Source organism: Micropterus dolomieu, linkage group LG15 (assembly GCF_021292245.1).
Source record: "Micropterus dolomieu isolate WLL.071019.BEF.003 ecotype Adirondacks linkage group LG15, ASM2129224v1, whole genome shotgun sequence".
Lineage (NCBI taxonomy): Eukaryota > Metazoa > Chordata > Actinopteri > Centrarchiformes > Centrarchidae > Micropterus > Micropterus dolomieu.
This window is the reverse complement of record NC_060164.1, coordinates 18,201,901-18,219,360: the sequence shown is the minus strand read 5'-3', so window position 1 is coordinate 18,219,360 and position 17,460 is coordinate 18,201,901. Positions and strand designations below refer to the sequence as shown.

The 17,460-nt window shown below is 39.8% G+C and overlaps 2 protein-coding genes across 3 annotated transcripts; one reads left to right on the top strand and one right to left on the bottom strand.

Moving 5' to 3' along the window:
- Nucleotides 1-308: 308 nt before the first annotated feature.
- Nucleotides 309-4,710, top strand: LOC123984300 (deleted in malignant brain tumors 1 protein-like). Its single transcript, XM_046071114.1, has 12 exons — nucleotides 309-436; nucleotides 526-624; nucleotides 1,049-1,087; nucleotides 1,177-1,275; nucleotides 1,374-1,409; nucleotides 1,490-1,634; nucleotides 1,826-2,031; nucleotides 2,870-3,045; nucleotides 3,203-3,433; nucleotides 3,517-3,677; nucleotides 4,234-4,478; nucleotides 4,568-4,710. The coding sequence occupies exons 1-12, from the start codon at nucleotides 313-315 to the stop codon at nucleotides 4,612-4,614; spliced, it is 1,608 nt and encodes a 535-aa protein (XP_045927070.1). The 5' UTR covers nucleotides 309-312; the 3' UTR covers nucleotides 4,615-4,710.
- Nucleotides 4,711-4,884: 174 nt separating this feature from the next.
- On the bottom strand, nucleotides 4,885-9,040 carry ikzf5 (IKAROS family zinc finger 5). Of its 2 annotated transcripts, none has more exons than XM_046071205.1 (4): nucleotides 9,019-9,040; nucleotides 8,267-8,438; nucleotides 7,696-7,869; nucleotides 4,885-7,617 (listed from the first exon to the last, which is right to left on the bottom strand). In XM_046071205.1, exons 2-4 carry the CDS (start codon nucleotides 8,397-8,399, stop codon nucleotides 6,653-6,655), a joined length of 1,272 nt encoding a protein of 423 aa, XP_045927161.1. In that variant the 5' UTR covers nucleotides 8,400-8,438; nucleotides 9,019-9,040; the 3' UTR covers nucleotides 4,885-6,652. The 2 variants fall into 2 exon arrangements, with proteins under 2 accessions (XP_045927161.1, XP_045927160.1); XM_046071204.1 differs by lacking the exon at nucleotides 9,019-9,040 and adding an exon at nucleotides 8,578-9,012.
- Between the last annotated feature and the right edge of the window lie 8,420 nt (nucleotides 9,041-17,460).

The following is a 17,460-nucleotide window of genomic DNA, read 5'->3' as shown; positions in this document are numbered from 1 at the left end:
CATTGTGCATCACACTGAAATGCACTACTCCAATGTCATTCAAAGTTTCCATAGAAATTGACGGTGCAGTGATACAAATTTAATACAAATGCAGAAACGTTTTTGTATTTATTTTTTTGTTTAAAGCAGTAACCATAAGGATAAATAAAAGATAAAAGCATAAAGATTCACAGTTCTATAGACATTTAAAGTGTCCACCTCATGGGGTTTAAATCTCACTTGAGTTTTTGTGTTTGATTCTGTTTTGGCAGGTCACTTCTGTATATTCTTTTATGCTAAACATTGTCCAAAAAGAGTCAGTTTCGGAAAGTAATGGTCGGACACAGTCCCCTCAACCCCAAGCAATATGAGGTGTTAAAGATTGTAATCACTTTATTTTCTTCTCTCTGTCATGTAGCTTACTGCCTGTCAACCACTGACATACCTGTCACCACAGGTATGAAAACCTCTCAACAACCTATATGTGACAGAATAAAACGCATCATCAATTACTGAAATGTTTTAATACTCTCTCTTGTCTCTCAGCTCAGCCCTCGTGTCAGTACAACTGTGGCTGGTATATGGGAAGCTGCTCCTGCTCAAGCTCTTGTCAATACAATGGAAACTGTTGTTATGACTACCACTGTAAGTCTCATGTTCCTCAAAGCACAGCAGAAAAGCCACTGCACACTCTGATCACAGTTTCTACCGAAAAGCATTGTGCATCACACTGAAATGCACTACTCCAATGTCATTCAAAGTTTCCATAGAAATTGACGGTGCAGTGATACAAATTTAATACAAATGCAGAAACTTTTTTGTATTTATTTTTTTGTTTAAAGCAGTAACCATAAGGATAAATAAAAGATAAAAGCATAAAGATTCACAGTTCTATAGACTTTTAAAGTGTCCACATCATGGGGTTTAAATCTCACTTGAGTTTTTGTGTTTGATTCTGTTTTGGCAGGTCACTTCTGTATATTCTTTTATGCTAAACGTCCAAAAAGAGTCAGTTTCGGAAAGTAATAGAAATGGTCAGTCACTTTATTCTCTTCTCTCTGTCATGTAGCTTACTGCCTGTCAACCACTGACATACCTGTCACCACAGGTATGAAAACCTTTCAACAACCTATATGTGACAGAATAAAAGGCATCATCAATTACTGAAATGTTTTAATACTCTCTCTTGTCTCTCAGCTCAGCCCTCGTGTCAGTACAACTGTGGCCGGTATATGGGAAGCTGCTCCTGCTCAAGCTCTTGTCAATACAATGGAAATTGTTGTTATGACTACTACTGTAAGTCTCATGTCATTCAAAGCTCAGCACACTTTGATCACAGTTTCCACCCAAAGATTATACTGAAATTCATGTTTTTGTTGACTGTTTTTTAACAGCCTACTGCCAAGTCACGACTGACATGCCAACCACAGGTAGGATTCACGGTGTGCAAAATGAACCTGCTGCAAACAGTTCACTGCAATGATACTCATGTTATTTTGTCCACTTTCAGCAGGCCCGTGTGGAGGCTCTCTTTTTGGCTCTGGCACCTTCTCCAGCCCGAACCACCCCTACTATTACTACGACAACGCCTACTGTGTCTGGCAGCTGAGAGCTGCATTTGACCAAAGAATCTTCCTGTCGTTCACGTACCTGCAGTGAGTTATGAATAGACCTGGGGATCTTATAGATCATAAGTATAAATGAGCTTAATTATTATGTGAAATACAAAATGGAAAAATTGTGACAGAAATGATATACAGCAAGAATATTATTAACTTTTAAAAAATGCCTACCAATAGAATTAGTAAATTAATGTATGGCCTTTATCCTCTCTTTTAAAAAACAGATTGGAGAACTGCTGTTCCTGTGACTACATTTCAGTCTACGATGGGCCATCTGTTAGCTCACGATATCTGGGGAAAGTGTGCAACACAAGTCTGAATTCTTTCTACTCATCCTCCAACTACATGACGGTGCTCTTCCGGACTGATGGTTCTGTGGTAGGACGAGGGTTCAGTGCAGACTTCATAAGCTCTCTGCCACCAAGTTCAGGTACAATTATTGTAACTTTAAAATGTGTATAAGACGTCTATTATATGTGTGTTAAATATTTCTTGCGAACTGACTTAGCTCCTGTGAAAACAATGTATAGTATCTACAGTGCTTGTAATACTTTTTAAAGTCATAGGAAATGATGCTGGAGACAACAAATTTATCACAGAAATCCTGCATTACAAACAGGGGGGCAAGGAGATTGAAAGATGTAAGATCATGCTGGGAGGGTCTAACAAAAAGATGCCATTGGTTGCATTGTGGGTAATGTAGGATCGAGCACTTGTAATGATACATGCTAAAATCTCCATAATACTGTAAATCAAACATCAGAATGTGAACTCCCTCACAAATATAATGTTTTAGCACATAATGTTCGCAATCTTAATTTAGTACAACACAAAGTAACATAAAATACAGCTGAGGCAGATGTTAATGGCATTCAGTTTGCAGGTATTTGGTCATAAATAAAAGCATTAGGCAAATATAAATTTTGACCTACTGATGCGCTGGAAAGTGAAGGGATCACCAGTTCATTCTGGTGGGGACATGAATGTCTGTACCAAATTTCAGTGAAATCCACTCAATAGATGTCAAGGCATTTTATTCAAAACCACAAATGTTAACCTCATGGTGGTGCTACGGGAAATATTAGTAGTCAGTAGGATTTCATCCTCTGGTGATTTTTGGACAAAGTTGTGGAAAGCAAAACCAATTACCAACATAGCTTAGAACCTTACCGCTTGCATGGCTTAAAACACAGTAATCTTAGATCATAAATCATCCTAGAAGCAATTCAAGCTGTTGTAAATAACTTGTAAACATGGTCCTTCGACAGGTAGAGTAGACTGCTCCTCAGACAACATGAACATTGTGATTGAGAGGACTTATCTGAATTCTCTCGGCTACGACGGCCACAGTCTCTACCTGAATGACCCGCTCTGCAGACCCCAGGTTTCCAGCTATCAGGTGGTCTTCAGTTTTCCCATAAACACTTGTGGCAACGTTCGGAAGGTAGTGAGCTCATCATCTTCTGGAAAACATTAACAATATACAGTATATCCTAATAATTTTCTCTTACTGTATTATCAAGGACATGGATGCAGATGTCAGTGGAATCTTGAGTCTGACTATTTTTCAATATCTTACACTTTTCTTATAATTTGACCAGTTTCAGAATGGCAGAGTTGTGTACACCAACACTGTTCGTGCCTACACCACCAACTCTGGAGAGATCACACGCCAGTCTCACTTGAAGCTGAACGTGGGCTGTCGAATGGAGCAGGACTCAGTGGCCCAGATTATGTACCTTGTCCATCATCGTGATAACAGCAGCATTACAGGCACAGGCAGATTCAATACCAGCATGGACTTCTACACATCCAGCAGCTTCTACTATAAGGTGTGTTTGGGTAGTAAAGGGGTGACTGTTTGTACAGAACGTTTCTCTTGCACACCATTCTGACGTTTTGCATATACTCTCAGGTGACTCAAGTTCCATACGAGGTGACACTCAACCAGAACCTGTATGTCCAAGTGGACCTAAGGAGGGGTGACAACACCCTGGTCCTCTATCTTGACACGTGTGTGGCCTCACCATCACCCCATGATTTCCAGTCCAGAGCTTACTACCTCGTCCGTAACGGGTAAGATGAGAGTGTGACTTGCTTCATTGCTGCCCACAAGCAGTGTGGATTAAGTAATTAAACCCCAACTTTGTGTTACAGAACTTGCTTCCCCCCCTATCCCAATAACCATCTCACAACATCCCAGATTTATCTGGTAACTCTGGAGGAGGCCGGATCCTCATAGTTGCACTAGACTGAACTACCCACATACATGAAGTAGTTAAAAGTAGCTTCACCTTGACCAGCTGCAACAGTAAAATGCTGCTTATGCATTGATGCATCAGAATTATCTTATAATGTAAAATGTAATATTGTGTAATTGAAGGGGCATTTCTCTACAGAACTGGTACATTTACTTTTGATATTTAAGTTAAGTGTGGGACGTTAACCTCTAATGTATTTAATGAGTATTTTTACCTTGTGGACTTTTACTTAAGTAGGAGATCTGAATACTTCTTTTTACTACTGCCAAATATTTTTAAAAATGAAGCACTTGGTGGACCTTGCTCTTCGGTTAATGTTACACATGCATAGTACTGGTATTGTCCAGTAAAACTGTCTGTTTCAACTTTAGATGTCCCGTGGACAACACCTACCAGGCCTACATCACTGGCACCCGTGCCTATGCCCGTTTCACATTTAAGGCCTTCCAGTTTCTGCGAGCCACAGAGTCAGTGTACGTCCAGTGCAAGGTCCTGATATGCCCAGCCTCGGACTACAATTCCCGCTGCCGCCGTGGCTGCCAAAAACGTATGGCCAGAGACCTGGGGTCAGAACACGACAGCCAAACTCTGGTCCTGGGCCCCATCCAACTCAAAGGTTAGGTTAGCAGTAAGAAAAGTCATTGTGATCTAATGATCTCAAGTAAACATTACAATTAAAGACATTTCACTGTTTCTCTTTGCCAGACCCTGAGAAAAAGGAAGAAGAGACTCAGGAGCAGGTCAAGGCCTAACCTGATGCTGCAATGAGCTTCTACAATCATCCTTACCAATCATTACAGCTCTTGCCATGCTGTTCATTGTGACACTGAATTATTCTCATTTCTTTTCTCTTTATCACATTACCTGATTAAAAGCATCAACAATCTGTGTTTGTGTATTTCATTATGTCACACTCTTAAATGAACATTAAATATAAACACCTCATAATAAGAGTAACATTGCTGTTACTGAGTTCCTGAATACAAAGATGGAGAAAAGGAAAACAAAAGACAAGGTGCAGGTCAGTTAGAAAACACTTTACTTATAAATTAGTTTGATTAATCCATGTTACAATAAAATGATTTGCCATCCAAGAGGGAGAGAGTAATCGCCAAAAGGCTTCAACATTCACCATTACCTATGAACCTACAACACACAGAGAACATAAGGCAGTCATTGCTGGATGCCCCTCTTACTGGTAAGCATGGTGACAAGGAGGTGGTCCTATAAACAGTAACTATGTTCTCCACGCATGTTGCTACGCAACAGACAACAGTACCCAAGACAAAGAACAATTGTGCTAAAGTAGCAGTCTTACTGCAGCATGATTTTGCTTTTTTGACACTGAACATTTATCCAACCACTCAGAATACAATACTCAGTAAATATTCGGAAAAGCACAGGGATCCATCTGATAAATGGGGAATCTCAGTGTTTGTAAAAATTGGCATCCCCAGTGCTACGTGGCAATTCTGAAAGTGTTCACATGAGACACAAGACTTGGTGACTCTGTCCCAAACATAGAGACACTGGATTTCAAAGTGACTTCATACAATATCAAAATATTAGAATGTGACATGAAGTAATTAAAAGAATATGCAAACAGTGTAAACAAAATGAGTAAAAGGTACCGTGATGCCGGTCAAAGAAGGGCACTGTGTTGAGGGACTTCAAAATAACACGATCTCTACAAAATATAGTTTACCAACTCAGCTAGTTGAGCAAAAACAACTGACACAAAGTTTGGCCAGTTTTACTGTGGATGCCATCCATATAGTTTTGATCCCAAAGTTTCTTAGCAGCAGTCATGGAGCAGAATTTTGGCAAAAAACAGAAAATCATGGCGATCATAGAAAACTTAAATGGCCAAACTTCTTTTCTAAGGTTCCGGGCCTATCCAGTACAGTAACATGAAGATATTGTAATAATATCTATTAATCTTAAAAATAACAGTCCTATCTTGGACACACAAGAAAGTGACTATGTCAGGCACTGCAAAGAAATAGTAGTAATGCACCAAGCACTGAAATAATTTCAATAAGGCTTAAGTAAGATCACTCAAGGCCAACAGTTTCACTCCTGTGAAACACAGCTCCAGGAGTGTTGAGAATTTATTTGGGTTGCCCACTCGCAACTACATGCGTGTGGTCTCCCCAAAATATGTACTCTGCCCATAGCATGGCTGCTTTATTCATAAGTTGTGTTTAAATTGCTAAATGAATTCCTTCCAATAGCCACTGGCTTTCATTCAGCTCAGTCCAATATGAGGCCATTTAACCTGCATAAAACGGTACCTATCTACTTGCTTTAGATAGGTACAATGAAAGCAATTTCTGTCAGTTAATTTAGCGTGGCCTTGTATTTCCTTTGACAGAGAGAGATTTGAAAAGTTTGCCAATGAGTTAAGTTCATGTATTTAACAACATAAAAACAGAAATACATTTTTAACTATGCTAATTAAAATCCAAACCCAAAAGACAAACCAAATTCAAGGAATATTCTAATATATATTGTAAGTTTTATTCTGATTTATGACAGCACATGTATCCAACTCCCAGCACCACCACAAATAAATTCTCAACCTGTTGAAAACACTGTTCATCCCTTTATAATACACTCAAATGGGCACCATAAAAAATAAAACCATCTGAATGTTGACATTTACTGGTATAAGTACAACTTTCAAAGGCTAGGCTACATCAAAGCCAAGTAAAAGACCAATAAATAAAATTACTATGGTATTAATAAAACAAAGCTGTTCATTAAAAGTTCTTTCAAAGTTGTCATACATTACTTGTGCTGCCCACGGGCAAAGTGGCAGGCAAAGTCATACTTGCTCTTGCACTTGTGGCCACAGATGTTGCACTGGAATGGGTTCTCGTAGCCGTGGCAGCCCATGTGAATGGTGTAGAGGATGTTGTCAGGAAAAAAGATGTCACAGTGCTGACAGTGATGCAGCATGTGGGGGTCCTGGAGTGGGGCGGACAGGACCGGGGCCGGTGTACTGGGTTGGCTGTTGGAGATACTAGGGGTGCTGGTACGCCCACTGTGCTCGCTGCAGGGTCCCCCTCCAGGGCTGCAATTGCTGTGGGGAGGAGCCCGGGGCTCTGGAGTGATTGGGGAGGAGGAGGAGGCATGGACCATGCTGGCCGTGACAGCCACAGGAGCTGTGGCAGGGTGGGGCTGCTGGATGAGGAAGGGCTTCTCATCAACGATAGACTCTGCTCCTGGAGACATAGGAGGTTGAGTCTGGGCCTGGGACTCTGAAGGGAGGCTGGCCAACTGGCCTGCCAGGGTGGACAGTTGGTTCAGGGGGTTATCCATAACCATGTCATGATGATGGTGATTTTGATTTGTTGTGTGTCCGTCCTCGACTCCTCGACTCTGACTATCATAGGTCTCCTGACGTAAGTGGGGGAGCTCATGGGAGAAGTCGTTCACATTGTCAGCCTTGTGCACCACCATAGAAGGGGGGCTGAAGTTGATGAGGAGTCGGCGGCCATAGCCCAGTGAGCTAGCTTTCTTCTGTAAAACACTCAGCATCTTCTTATGGGAAAGTGAGCGAGCGCCTTTCATTGGCAGGAGTTTGTGGCGTCGACGGCGATGGTGCGACAAATTGCTACGATCACTGCACCGGAAGGAGCACAGCTCACACTTATAAGGCTTCTCGCCTGTATGTGATCGCATGTGGGCTTCCAGGTGACGCTCGTAGGCTGAAGCAAATGGGCAGAGGTGGCAACGGTGAGGTTTCTCTCCTGTTTAATTGAGGAAAACAGGCTAAGTAACAAAACAGAGTCAGTGCTATCCCCTGAAAATTAACTATTAACACTTACCTGTGTGAATTCGGATGTGCTCAATGAGTCTTGCTGTGCCTCTCGTGGCATAGTTGCAGTAGCGGCACTTGAGCTTTCCGTCATACGTCCTCTCAAAACCGTCCACCAGGATCCCTGAGCTGTCCTCCAGTGACATGTCCACTGAGGGGTGATCCAGTCCATTCTGACTGCAATCTGAAAACACGAACATTAGCAGGAAATGACATACCATAGAAACTTTAATTATAAACAATGATTCATCAGTGTTTGTGTGTAGTGTGTATTATTTTCATGAACACTGTTGCTGACTACATGTAGTCCAACACTTCAGTTACATTTGTGCTTAACTGTATACAATAACATTTATCACAGACTTATTGAAGGAGCATGTGAATAAGGATGACCCTGCCTGATTACTCAGCAGTTACTTTCTATGACAATTCATCAAATGAATGCGATGCAAATTCTGTTAATGATGAATAACGTTATGTCAGCTGTTTGCCTAAACCAAATTGCACCAACCCCAGACTCTTAAAAACTGATGAATTTACATGAAAGGGTTGTAAAGAGTACATGAAACATAGCCAGTAACCTGGTGGCAGCTCGTCAGCCTCCTTGACGCCGCTGACGGAGCCTGATATCATGTTGACATGTTGAGTCTGCTGGCTCAGATACTCCTGGAAATCCTTCACAAAGTCAAGCGTGTCTGGCTTTTCCTCTCCCATTGAAAGAAAGTGATGTAATTGTCCAACCAACCACAATTCCTGAAGAGCAAAGATGAATCGGCATGGGGTCAGGAAATATATATAAAATATAAGAAGCACCATCGTCAACGTTAGCTAACGTTAGCTGATTTTTCAGAGATGTAACGTTAACGTAAACGTAACATTAACTTACACCTACCTCTCCGGAGATAACTTGTCGGCTAACGTTAAATAAACCAGTGTTGTTTGTTTGGCTGGAAACGCCGTTTTGTGGCTTTCCAGACAGAACAATCCTGAAAATATGTGATTGACAAGCAGGAAATCGGCGCGATCCGACGTCTGGTCGGTCGCTTCTACACACCGCTTCTCACCATCGTCATGTTGTTACCAAAGCTACGTACGCTACATTAGCCAGACAGCTAACGTTAGCTTATCTTGGACGAAGCATCTTTGTCAACAGAAACGCCGTTATCTGGTCAACACCGTCATTATTTACATTGTCTGTACGCGTTTGAGTAAATCCTCAACAGGTACTGCAAGTTGTGAAATGTTCTTCACGTCGACCCACTTGCTACAATTCACACAAAACATCAACCTGTTATATCAAAACAATAAACCAGCCTGAGGGGTGAAAGTTCACCTTGTGTGCACCGGTAAAAGCCTCCCCGCCGCGAGATCCACTTACCCGCGAAGAAAGGTTCCCAACACTAAAGCTGCAACTGTGGTCAAAATAAAAAGCTGTACAGTTGCTCACATATTATTAAATACATTATTATTCAGCATTTGTAAAGTACAATATGAATCGACAAAGCTTGCCTTCTTTCTGTCCCGGAAGATCTAAGTTATCAATTTTGATTGTTTTGAAGGCCCAACAACGTTCTGGGTAAGGTACAGTTTATCTTAAATAATGTATTATTTGCAAATAAGTAGGCCTACTATAGTTTATGACCTATATGTAAGCGTCGCAGGAAGGGCAGGTCACTTATTTAAAATGGATGTTTCCAAAAATACATGTGTGAAGCTGTGCTTTACAAACAGACAGACTGTATGCAAATAACTTAGCTAAAAAAACACATTTCTCCCCGCACAGATGCATTTAAGCGGCCCTGAAAGTGATGTTATTGTGTTATTGGTTTTCTGATAAAATATGCAACAATTTTAATATTAAGAGAACAAACTTGTTTCTAAAAGTGAGTTTAGTATCATTATCTAAATGTTCAAGTGTTGTCTTATACTTGAAGAAACCTGTTTTCTACAGTCTCTTTTTAGATAGCAACTTCGGTACTAGTAATTAAGAAAAGTGTATATTAGGCTACTCTACACCTTCAACAATGCACTTTTTCATCAGAGTACAGTGGCATTTTTGTACAGACGTGGATTTGAAACACCCATCTCTTGCCAGCAGCTAATGAAGTTAACTGATAGCATATCCACTCACATACGTGACATGACACACTTTCAGATGTACAGCTAGCAATTATGCGCAAGTGGCAAATGAGGCACAATAATTACATTACTTTCAAAAGCTATTGACTCATTCATGTTTTATCACAATTAATAATTTACCAGTAGCTTGGTGAAGATCACATTGCCCCATTTGTGTCAAAGTTGTAGGAAAACCACTGAGGAGAAGATGATGAACGAGCAAGCTGAGTGAGGCTACTGTATCCTTTTACCACATTACAACTACAACTGTCAGAGCAGTAGAATTACAGCAGTAATGTAAACCTGCTACCAGGGAATTCTTTACTTTGTAACATGAGTCACTTGTTTGGTGTTGAAAATGCATCTACTTATTTACACTATATTCTGTGTAGTACCTGGGTTTGTGAATGCTGTGTTGGTGTGTCACTTTGGAGAATTATTTTAGTATTAGTATTTCTTGACAGGTAGCCTACATTTGGTCCTGCATGTCCACCTGCTGTTGCCCGTCCACATGTGAGTACAGTTCTACATCTGAACACTAGATGGCGCACACGTCCCAGTGGTGAAAAGGCACTTCCCATTCGAACCACATTGTTTTGAGACACAGGTATTCCACATGACACAATATACAAAGCTAAGACATTGAGGCTAGTATTGTTCAAAGTCATAAGCTTACAGAAAAGGCTTGATTTGTTATGGTTACACCGATCATGTCTGTCACAGTACATACATGGAAAACTCAGTGGGCTAGTGAGTCTTGTTTGTGTCAGCTGCCAGTCCCCAGGGACAGCATGTACAGGACCAGTGAAAGACGTGACAGTCGACCTCATCAGTTGAACTATGACTGGCGGAGCGGCCAATTACATCACCTTCTAACAGCCTGTCCACACTAATGTTATTTTATTGCAATTTAATTATGCTCAGGTTTCCACTGGGGCCAGATCCTGTTGAATAATTCACACACAGCCACAATGATTTGTCGGCACGAAAAGACAAAGTGCACACTTCTCAGTGCTCTCATTTGTTTCAATAGTTTTGTTTTTTAATTCCCATAATATAAATCATTAAAATAATAATCTTATTTTGTATTTCCAAATAAGTATTTCCTACAGTTAGAACCAATGGGAAATTTAGTTTGAAGGACAGATTTATTAAGCCTAAAAATACTTAAGGGGAATAATTGGTCAAACTTAATTTTTCATTAATGACATGTCCACTGCACATTATATTAAGCTGTTCTTTTAAAGGGCAGTGAGCATGTATTAATGAGACTGGGAGCAGGTAATACTCTAATAGGGCTGGCATTTACACCCAGTAATGCTGTGGTCACACTGATGGAAGCTTGCATAGAAATTACTTCCTACAGCATACTTAAAAAAACTGTGTTGGATGTTGAATGAGTTACCTTTATCCATGTATACAATTACATAAGATCTAATGTAATATAAATCAAACTCGCTAATTCAAAACTTGTGTCTATTGATACAATTGCACATATACTTAACATTTTCTATTGGCCTGACTTGAACTCTGAGCCTTTATAAGATAACCCAATTTATATGCGCAAGTTTAAATATACACATTGCCACATGTAGAATGGGCAGTGGGACAACACCTGTCATGGAGAAGGTTGCAGTGTTATCCACTTGCTCTGATTCACATTTAAAAGAACTGAATGAAAAGGTTATTTTCTCCTCTTAACCGCTTGATTTACAGGCTGTTTGTGGATTAACGCCACACAAGACAATTGATTTGCTCCTCCTTTCCTGAAAGAAATTGGAATTTAATTTAGAGAAGGTCTTAAGCAGTTTTTAAAGACTTGGTGTCATTTGTTGGGCTTGTGTAAAAGCTGCATTAGAGATTACCCTCCTGGAAAAGCTTTTTAATCCTAGACAAGTGCAGCCATAGTAACGGTAGACGGTAGCCTCTTGGAGGCAGAAAGGTGAAGGGGGACTTTGACAAGATTTATTCTTCTCTTACTGAGACTGTTTCTTTCTTGAGGTCTCCCGTTCTATGAGGAGCATTTGAAAAAGAACTGAGAGGTGGGGGATAGGATAAAGGAGGTATATATTAAGCTTTTCTTTCCTCTCACCACTTAATTTCCTTGCAGGCGCGCCTTACGCCGTTGTAATGAATGTAATTGCTGCCTTTGATGAGAATGCTATTATCTGGATCACACTTTACATGGGCAAACAAGACTGCCCCTCCCTCCACCTCCACCTCCCATTTAACTCAGCAACGAGACCCCCCAATTATGCGGGGAACAAGTGGCTTTTCATAAAGCCAGCGTGCCGCTCTTGATTGGTGAGGCTTGGAGCCGGCTACATGTGGACAAAGGATAGATTAGATGTGATATAGGCACACCAAAAACCCCATTTCCTTGATTAATTTCCTGCATGCCTCACAGAAAGGACCCACTCTCTCCCCACTGAATTCTATCTCTCCTTTAAAGACAAACTTTCATCTTTTGATAGATGTGGCAACTCAATGGACAGACAGACATTTTATTGACCTAAGTTTGACCACAGCTGCCTGGGCTTCAGGAGGGAATAGGAGCAAAAAGAGAAATGTTTCACTTCAGCGTGGGAGGATGGGCTTATTTTTCTTATAAAAAGCTGAAAGTCTTTGTGGCCCTTACAGTGTTTCTGCCCTCAGCAAGGATCAACTCACTTTTCATGCTGATCTTTTTGTCATCACCCTCAAAACACACACACACACACACACACACACACACACACAGGTTGTTCACCCAGTCTCTTTTTGTCTCTTTCACACACCCACACATGGACACACTAGAGCACACTAAACAGCCATTTGATAATAGTGGCAAACAGATATGATGGGGCTTTATGAGGCGATGCACGATAAAGCTGCTGTCACCTTAGGAAGTCTAAGTGTTCTTCTGACTGCCTTATTACCGTATTAAAGCACCACTCGACAAATTCACACACACACACACCTCAGCCGGGCTCTGACAACCCGGTGTGATTCTGTCCAATATTCCACCAGGCTGAAATATCGAGAACAATCAAATAGACTGTCACAAGTGACAAATTATACTATTACTCCTCAGAGATTGTCATCCTTGAAATCTATTCATAGCCATTTCTTCTTTATCGGTGAGAGATTATTCCTCTAAGCAAGCAATTCCCCAATGATAAATTGGTAATCAATTCATTTGACTATAATGCTTTGAGAGTGGCTCCAAGGGATCAGCAGCATTGGTCACTCTTATTCACTTGCATGTATATCCGACACTCATGGTCCTGTTGGGCCTGATGGATGTCCGACCACCAGACTCTTAAAGGTTTATACCATCAGAAACAGGTTACCATCCGGACCCAGTCACGACAGAGAAAGAATTGGCCAATATTTTTGACTGAAGTGGCATTTTAGCAGTATTTATTTGATGGTCCCACTACCAAAACCATGGGCCACAAATAAAGAAGATGGTATAATAGCTTTTGACTGGCCAGCCAGCTCCCGACTTGAAATGAAGTGTCCAGTTGTGAGTTATCGTGGCCAAACGTCATTTGTACAGCCTGAAAAGTGGGGACATTTTTCTAGCTTGTCACTCTCTGGCTATAGTTCATTGTCCTGAACGATGCCTCTGAATGCACAGTTGCCCTAATACGAGTATTTCACTCGCACCGCAAGAAGGCTGGTAATGGATAAGCCTGTCTATAGGAGATAATATAGTACATCCACTGGCACATCTTTAAACACCAATGGCTCACAGGTAGACTATCAACTCTCAGCATGTCTGCCACACTGCTCACATTTAGTACTGATCTTAGCCATGATCTTCTTAGTTCTGATGGACACAAAACTACATCTAATGATTACTTGTATCAGTAAGTCGGCAGATTCTATTTTGATTCATTGGTTAATTGATTAATTGTGTGGACTATGAAATGTCTGAAAATAGTGAAAAATGTACATTAAAGTATCCCAGAGCCCAAGGAGATATTTTCAAGCTTTTCCTGTCCAACAGTCCAAAACTATCTCTCTATATAGTGTATAGTATCACATAAGAAATGCAGCAAGTCCTGCATGTTTGGCATTTTTGCTTCAAAAATTATTTTGATTTGATTTGTCTGTTGATTGGCTAATCGATTGATTGACTAATTTTCATCTCTACTCTTTCTATGTACTTAACTCTTTTACTTTTGCTGGATGTCACCTAAAATATGATCAATGAAAATAAAAATTTCTGAATCGGTTATGACACAGAGTAATACTCTTCTATTTTAGTTTGTTTTATATTATTCTTTTATTTATGGCCTTTTTATTGACCTGCCTTTCTTTTATATTTTGTGTTAATGCCTTTTTATGTAAAGCAGTTTGCCTTGTTGTTGAATGGTGCTTCAGTGTACAAATAAACATAACTTTTATCTTGCCCTAATTCTGACACAGATTTTCAGTTTCATTAAGGAAAAATAAATCTTGTGAAATTGTAGAATACCAGTACTCTAAAGGTAATAAAAATGTTCTCCACCCCTTTATGTTAAAGAAAATGAAAATCTTTCAGAAAGTTGTGAATAGACTTGACAATGGTGTTTCCTGACGTAATGCATTACAAATTAAGATCCCTTTTATAGTGATAATGCATCAATCGCATGAACAAAACTTGTCCCCATATTCCTTGGGGAGCACACTGCATTACAAACTCCCAAATTAGCGGTTAAGTTTTGATCTCTGTATGGATCTGCTGGAGTAAAGAGCGGTCTGAATTGGACAGTCCCGCTAATGCGAGGGTTTTAGATTAATGAGGCATCTGCCCTTTGAGGATATTGATCAAATGCAATCTGGCCAGGAACGATTTGCTCCCCTGCTGTGATATTACTAATATATCAACATCATGAACAAAACTGGTCCCAGTATGCCTTGGGGAGCTCACAACATAAAAAAAACTCTAGCGCACTCTGAATTAGCTGTTGAGTTTAGATCTCTGTATGGATCTGCTGAAGTGGCAGTTGAGTCTGAGTAAAGAGGGGTCCGAAATCAGACAGTTATGCTAATGTGAAGGAAGTTTTAGATTTGGCTTCTGCCCTTTGAGGATACTGATCAAACCAAATCTGACTAGGAATGATTTGCTCCACTCCCTGCTGTGATATTACTAATGCATCAACGTCATGAACAAAACTGGTCCCAGTATTCCTCTGGGCAACTGCAGGATAAAAAACTCAAAGCTCCAAGTGACGTGAGACACACTTAGAATTAGCTGTTGAGTTTTGATATCTGTATGGACCTGCTGGAATGACTATTGAGCCTGAGTAAAGATCGGTCTGAAATGGATAACTTCGCTAATGTGAGGGAAGTTTTAGATTAATGAGGCTTCTGTCCTTTTGAGTACAGACTGCTAAATTGTTTTTTATATGTCAATTTCTTTTAGTGTAAACAAACAAACCATGACTTGTACAGTTACACTGTCAACTACTACAGAAAAATAAAAACATAAAAGTCTAATAAACAGTTAATGTAATTTTGGAGTTACTAAATGACACATGGAAATATAACTTTAAATCAATACCAAGAGAAGAAACAGGTATTTTGCTGTATTTTTTTTGACAAAGGTTTGCTATGGTAATATTGTTCTTGTTTTGATTTACAGACATCAGAAAATGCAACAACTAATTTCTGCAGTAATGGAAAAACAACACATTTAATGATAGGATAAATAAATCTGAAGAAATCCTACCAGAAAACAACATTATAAAGACAATTTCCAAACAACAGCAGCAGCAAACCTCAAGAACCTCATGAAGAGCAACAGAAGCAAATAATATTTTGCTGGGTAGAATCTAAGGACAAGTTTGAAACATTCGCAAAACATTTGCTTATAATTATCTAATGACAGTCTAAACCTTTTTTATATTGACTGAATATTTTAGACAAACGCTTCCAAAGATGTTACCGGCTTTGGTCAAAAAAACAAAACATAGTTTACTACTGAGGTGTCATAAAAAGAAATAGAAAAAGTAGAATGGGAGATTTAGTGATGTCCCCAATTAACATATAAAATCCTTGGGAATGAAATAACAGTTAATTTGAGGATATAGGGGTATTGCATTGACAAAAAAATCACAATATTTCAACAGAAAATCTCAGAATAAAGTAAATATGCATTAGCATAAGCATCAGTTTGAGAAGCCAGTTTAAGGGTCATTTTGCTATACTGTAGCTGGACATCAACAAAAGACCTCTGGGGGCGTAACACATTTTTTAAAGTTGTAATCCAGGGAAGTGAACTCTAAAACCAAGGCCACTATATCTGATAGTGTTCATCACTGCAAAATTTGTGACATAATGAGTTTTGTTTTTCCAAACCAAAAGCTCTCTATGAATAGACAATTATTGATTAAATTGCCAGAGACCATCACTGTAGATACAGTAGGATTATTTTAGTTTGATGAGTGAAATATTTTTGAAAAGATGCAGTTTGCACATAATGGACAGCAGTACACTGTCACATCATGCAGTAGTGTTCAGCTCTGCACTGTTGGTCTGTCAGCTGGAGATCTGCACTGTGCAGTCTACACTGAAAGAGGTCTTAACTTCTTTAGTTCTACAATAACATGTTTTAATATTGGTTAAATAATTTCCAATCCAATTCTATTTATTTCATAAACATTCTGGAGCATCCTTTTCATGATACTTGTCAATATGTGTATAATCATTCTTGTTTTAAAGGGTAACTTAGGTATTTTTCAACCCTATTTTCCCATGTTTTTGTGTCTACGTGACTACTGGGGACAAAATGTTTAAAATTGTTCCACTATTGAGTGAGCACGCTGCAGTCGGCTGAAGTGAAATCAGGTTGCAACATAATCCTTCTGGGCTAAATCGCACCGTCACTTTTTTGTAAGATCCTTTTTGTTTAACCAGAAGCAGTAGCTACTGTATATTGGTTTCTTCAAAGCCACCAGACTACCTTGATAAAAACAGAAATTTTCCCTCGCAGAACATGGGAGTTCCTGGTCTACCCAGGGTCTACCTCTGCCACGATTGATGAGTTTGTCTGTGTTAATGTGTTACTTTGGTGTTTTTGTTTGTTTGTGTTATTGTGCTGCTTTGGTGTTTTAAACGGTTAAACACAAAAGTCACACAATAAAACACAAGCTAACCAATCGAGGCAACTGGAGACCAGAGACGTAAAACTATGATTGGTGTCTGGTGGCTTTAAACAGGGCAATATTGTGGCTGTTTCTGGTAAACAAAAAGGATACTTTTTTATCTCTGAAGGGATCCTTTCCATAATGTTGTCAGACACTTATAATAACAGTCTGAGCTTAGTGGACGTACTTTGATGGTATGCAATTGCCCAAAAAGATTACATTACTGCCCGGTTTCGCTTCTGCCGACTGCAGCTCGCTTGCTCAATACTGGAGCAATTTCAAAAATTGTTCTCCCCATTAGTCACTTAGACACACAAACATGGGAAAATAGGCTCCAGCTTGAAAAATACCAAAGTTGCCCTTTAACATAACAAATTCTTAACCCAAAGGAAACTGCACTTGGAGCAAAAGACATTAATCCAATCTGCTGGTACTGCCAGAATTGTACTGATTTCTATGTGTGTAAATACAAAACATGTCACTCCCAATCAGAATCGTGCACTGTGTTGGAACTGTCGCCTTTATTGGCATTATCACAG